The sequence below is a fragment of the Anarhichas minor genome, unplaced genomic scaffold (genome assembly GCF_050575085.1).
Source record: "Anarhichas minor isolate MPS153535 unplaced genomic scaffold, ASM5057508v1 ptg000136l, whole genome shotgun sequence".
NCBI lineage: Eukaryota > Metazoa > Chordata > Actinopteri > Perciformes > Anarhichadidae > Anarhichas > Anarhichas minor.
The window spans coordinates 1205112-1210642 of record NW_027466582.1 but is presented as its reverse complement, the minus strand read 5'-3'; the positions used below and the strand labels follow the sequence as shown (position 1 = coordinate 1210642).

Genomic DNA, 5531 nt, shown 5'->3' with positions numbered 1-5531 from the left:
CAGAGTCGACAAAATCCACACAGAAATTCTTCTTCTTCTGAAACAAATGAATGCAAAACACACGGGGGCATATACACTTAATTTGTAGAAGATAGAGTTGCACCAGAACGATCTGGAGCTTTGATTTGAACCGTTTAATAAGAGGTCAGCACCTCCACGTTTAGTGCTGTGGTCTGTTAGAAACCTTCACACTTCAGGTTTAGAGAGAGTTACTGTCCCAAAGGTCAGATATGTTGAGCTCTTGTTTATTGAGTACATCAAAATGTTACATTTCTATTTCACACCTCAAGTTAATAAAAGACGTAATAGTTTCAAGATGATTGTTCTCTGCAGGCGTACATAGTAAGTAGATAAAGAAGAATTACAATTTCTGTGACATGAGCGATTCTAGAGCATTAAATCAGCATACATTTTCTGAATGAAATCAATGATGTTGGACATTTTAACTACTGTTAAACCACTTTTTATATTTTCAAGCCCCCCTCGTGCTCATGTTCGGGGGGCAGCACACAGTTTATGAGGTGATGGGTTGAGACCGAGGCGTAATTGTGGAGTCAGATCCAGTTCATCCTCTGAGACTCCAGGTGGAGGAGTGAAACGAAAGTTCTGCAGGAGGCTGGTGAAGAAGATGAAGAGCTCCATCCTGGCCAAACTCTCTCCGGGACAAGCTCTGAGACCTGCAAGAGAGAAGAAAGGAAAGGCTTCAGGTCATCTGCAAGTAAACTAAGACTTAACAGAAAGTTACCCCTCAGCTCACAAACCTGCAGAAAAAGGCATGAAGGCTTCTCGCTTGATGAACTTCTCATCTTTGTCCAGGAAGTGAGCAGGATGAAAGCTGTGTGGGTTCTCCCACTCACTCTCATCATGCAGGACGGATATCAAGAGAGGAATCACTGCGGTTCCCTGTAGACGATACAAACATTGGAAATAGTTTTACATGTAGGTAAAGTATTCTTATAGAAGACATTAAAATGTCTCACACCCAGAAAATACCTGCTCGATGTAACAATTCTCACATTTGTTTTAGAGCATGAAGATGAGTATAAAGTGATATTATGTGTTTTATTCAGTTGGACCTTCTTGATGAAGTGACCCTGGAAGATCACATCCTGGGTAGTTTTGTGAGGAAGGGACATTGGGGCAATGCTGACTAGTCTCTGTGTCTCATGGATGACAGCGTTGGTGAAGTGCAGGTTCTTCCTGTCCTCCGCCTGCACTTCACGACTTCCTATCACCCTGTTCAGCTCCTCCTGGACCTGGTCTGGAAGATACAAAAGCTTTTGTTTCATATAGATAATTCAATCTCATAGTGCAGCTTGGACTGTATGTCTTTCTGTGGAAGTTGTGCCTTACCTTGTATTTTTGGATACTTGGCCATGAGCAGAACTCCCCATCTTAGTGTAACTGCTGTAGTGTCAGTACCAGCACTGAACAGATTCAGAACTGATATCATGAGGTTGTCATCATGGAAGTGATTGATGGTAATCCCAGATTCCTGCAGGGAAAGATGACTCAGCATTTATTCAAACAAATCTGATCCTAAGTTGTTGTTTTCTTGTTTCAATTTGTCTAAAATAATTCATTATTTAGTTTTACTGCATTCTTAAAGAAAAAGTTTTCCAGTACATTAACCGTCAGTTGTTTGTCAAATTGTGACTTCACATTTCTATCGTCAATATATTTCAAAAAGGAAAACAAAGAGATCTTCCTTAATACTTTTTGGTTTTGAAATTTCTGGAGCTGACTCAGCACCTTTCCTAATTGTGGGCCCATAGTAAACATCAACAGGTGTGTATTTACACCTGTTGGTCCGTGTCCGGAGCACTTCACACGTAGCTCTTTTCTTGCCTCCCTATCCGGGTCTATTTTTGCCGTTGCAAGTGTTTTCTTTGAAGCATGAAATTCAATAGTAAATGTAAACTAGAAAATTTCGCAACAAATTTTGACAGTGTGGCTTCTACTGCCCGAAGATGTCGCAATATACGTATAGCTACACACGCCGAAGTTACCGGTAGTATCGTTGAGGTTCGATTGAGATATCGCTTTTCTCTTTTCTGCATTTTAGATACTCTTGGATTCAATCTTGTATTCGTGATGGACAGTCCACAAATGGCTCCCGTCATTTCTGTACTGGACATGTACATCTTTGTTTGAAAAGCCTTTGGAAATGATGGGAGCTAACGCTCCCATCATTTCTGTACAAACCTCATTCTGAGCTTCATGTTAAGATATAGTTACTCTATGGGACTTTTATTTTGAAAGGGTGGGACTGGGTGGGTGAGAGAGAGGGAGAGGAGACATATTCATAATGTTTGACACAAACACATTGGTTATTAAATGACAGGCTTCATCACAAGCATTCCTGTTAGAATTCACTCTGTGGGGCTTTTATCTTGAAATGGGAGGGGGGGGGGGGGGTTCTCTAAAAATATCTAAGACCTGAATGACTGTATGATAGAGAGAGACAGAGAGACAGACAGACATAAAGAGAGACAGAGTGATGAGTGAGACAGACAGATAGACAGACAGGAGGTCTAACAATGCCTCCATGTCATGTGTGTGTGTGTAGAGACAGAGAGAGAGAGAGAGAGAGAGAGAGAGAGAGAGAGAGCCTGCGTGTGTGTAACTGGTTGCCATGGTGAGGACGCACCTGGTGTTAGAGGCAGACTGATTAAGAAACATTACAGTAAACAGTGATTTTGAACGAAACCCCTGCCTCCTTTTAACAAAAAGCAGGAGTCTTAGTGCCATATATGTGGCCAATATGGATACCGTGAGAAAGATAAGACTCTGCCGAACGCGCTGATGTGGCTTTTATGTCTGTGGTGTTAAAAATGTGAGCTCCAGAGCAATAGACAAAACTGGTACCGTCTGCTTTCTTTGAGAAATGAGTGGTGAGGTTTAACATGGAGTCTAATGGAGCAGTTGGTTGGAGTTCATGTCGCTCTGCGGCTCCTTGAGCCAAATGTGTAAGTCCGTTGGATTCCACAGACATTTGTCTACGACAAGGACAAGATTAGCTACTTTTCCATCCCAAAATTGAAGAGTGAAACATGAAGAGTGAAAATTGTGGAGTCAGTGGCAAAAGACAAATATTTTTTTCACAAGAATCTCAAGCTGCTCTCCACTCTAGCGGTGACATCACACACGCTAAACTGCGCAATACACACCCATTATAAAGTCAAAAACAGACCCAAATTTTCCTGAAACTTAATCTGTGACTTAATGAAAACTGTGCTAGCTATCAAAATGTCCATTTGGCTCAATAAACTCCAGCGTTTTGTCTACGTTTTAAACTTTGAATCATTTGTCTACGTTAATGTATGGCTACTCAATATGGGCCCAAAGTTAAGTGGTTTTTTAGCTCTCTTCACACCGAAACCCAATTCAAGTGAATGGAGAAATTTTGCTCCGTTTTTCGGGATTTTCGGGAAAACCGCTGGGCGAATCTCTTATAAAAGTCATTGCACACGATTCCCGATCAGGCCACACGTTTTGATGAATGCGCAGGTGTTGGCAACGCTGTGTGAGGAGAAGCGTACTAAACTTTTTGGATAAAGATTATTATTAAGCCTGATGGATTATATACAGTGTGCTCTGGCACAGGCAGTTTTACTGCCTTGTGCTACAAAGCCACACTGAATAAATTACTCTATTTACTGGCAATTGACTGAAGTAATTCTAAATGATGCACTTTCTTGATCACTGACTACCTAAACCCAAAATATACATTTTAATAGATTTGTTTTCTAACCTCCAGATTTTGCTTCTGGACCAGGAAAGCGTCCACAAAGCCTCTGCACATCTGTGGATTGAGGGTCTCTTTCAAACGACTAAACAGTTGTAAGTTCTGTTTTTTGATGGCAGCACCAAATCTGAGGAAAAGCTTCCTGTTTGGAATCCATTTGAAGAACCAAGGGAACATGTTGTACACCTGTCAAATAATAACATTCATGAAACATTTTATTAGGCGAGAGAAAAATGAAAAATAATCCATTACTTTATTTTAGTTTATTTGCTCATATATGTGAAAATTAGAAGTTTCATAAAATGTAAAATGATACCGTTATTGACGGGGAGCCAAAAAGTTGATTTCGTGAGCTCATATTATATACCAGGGATGTCAAATCTGGATCATCATATTCAAATCTGCTGCCATAGACCATGGAGCAGATGATATTAGAGACCGCAAAACGTATCGGTTGGGTCGTATCAAAAGCTTCTCCTGTGGAAAAAGAAAATGATCATTTCTAAACAGTTTTTCACAGAAAATGTTGCTCACATAATTGATTATAATAATAAGACATTAACCTTTGAAGTTCTTAAGCACTCCAATGAGGTGCTGACTTTCCTCAATGATTTTTTCCTCGATCGCCCTCTTGCCCATCCCAAAGTCTCTCAGGTTCATCAAAGCAAAGCGTCTCATCTCTTTCCATGAGTCCCCGTTGGACCATAAAATACCTGAGTAGAAGTGGGTCAACAAAATATGTAACGGCTTTGCAGAATGATACAATTTTAAGGAAGAGATCTTTTCTGTTTTTCTTTCCTTACCATGTCCTTGATTGAATTCATGTTGGAGATGCTTTTGATCCCTGTCTCGAAACTCATCAGCATGATTAACGAGTGCCTCCTTCACCGTCTTGTATCCAGACAGGACCACCACTTTTTGGGGTCCCATATAGAAGGTGAACACTGATCCATATTTCTTGGAAAGCTAAGAACAACAGCATAATGTCATGGCATTTTCTGATATACGACACACACATGAGGAGGAAGTCAGGATGAAAGAGCTGATTAACAAGCAGAAACAACAAACCACCCTACGAGGAAGCTACTCTTACGCACTGCCTTACCTTCTGTAGTGTGTTGTAGGGTCTCTTGAGGTCAAGCAGCAGCAGGTTCCCGAGTAAGGGAAGTGGTTTTGGTCCTGGAGGTTCCTTCCTGTCCCCCTGGGAGCTGAAGCTGAAAGAGGAGACAAGGTAGACGAGCAGCAGGACCACCAGAGCCCCCAACAGGGAGACAGAGCTGGAGGACTGGAGGAGCAGATCTAACATCCCCATGACTTTTCACAAAGTTTCCTGAAGTTGCTTCTTCACTGATGAAATAAACTTTCTTCCAGAGCCTTTATCTTTGTGACTGTTTGGTTAAAGTATTTAAAGGATAAGCACAGCCCAAGGGGAGGGACACATGGTTTACAAACAGGGTTGATGTCTTTACATTTAGAAGCTATTGCACATCCTGCGTGTGATGTGTTGTCCTAAGGTTTAACCATTATGAAGCATGCCATTACTATTATCCATTATATATGTGGAATTTCTGGAACCAAGAGTCTCATTATTAACTATTTCCCATCCCAGATGGAACAAACAAAGTCTTTGAAACGGCCCAGGGGCCTCCTCTGTTTTCGCGGCGGGGCCGCCTGTGGGGTTGCATCCAACATCGACACCATCTCGAAAAAGGTACTTCAGGTACTTCCTGTGCCAGCTCAGGAAGTACAATCTGCCGATTCTGTTTTACTCCACTATCATCAA

At 41.4% G+C, this 5531-nt stretch overlaps 1 protein-coding gene across 2 annotated transcripts; it reads right to left on the bottom strand.

Moving 5' to 3' along the window:
* Positions 1-489: 489 nt before the first annotated feature.
* LOC142941720 (cytochrome P450 2K1-like) lies at positions 490-5060 on the bottom strand. Of its 2 annotated transcripts, none has more exons than XM_076083749.1 (9): positions 4854-5060; positions 4552-4714; positions 4312-4461; positions 4065-4225; positions 3755-3934; positions 1349-1495; positions 1077-1256; positions 762-903; positions 490-677 (listed from the first exon to the last, which is right to left on the bottom strand). In XM_076083749.1, the coding sequence occupies exons 1-9, from the start codon at positions 5058-5060 to the stop codon at positions 490-492; spliced, it is 1518 nt and encodes a 505-aa protein (XP_075939864.1). The 2 variants fall into 2 exon arrangements, with proteins under 2 accessions (XP_075939864.1, XP_075939863.1); XM_076083748.1 differs by having other exon boundaries at positions 1077-1261; positions 1354-1495.
* Between the last annotated feature and the right edge of the window lie 471 nt (positions 5061-5531).

Coding starts and splice junctions, on each gene's coding strand:
- LOC142941720 (XM_076083749.1), bottom strand. CDS start 5,060: ATGGGGATGTTAGATCTGCTCCTCCAGTCCTCCAGCTCTGTCTCCCTG. Junction 4,715..4,853: donor CCTACAACACACTACAGAAG/GTAAGGCAGTGC, acceptor TGTTGTTCTTAG/CTTTCCAAGAAATATGGATC. Junction 904..1,076: donor AGGGTCACTTCATCAAGAAG/GTCCAACTGAAT, acceptor TATCGTCTACAG/GGAACCGCAGTGATTCCTCT.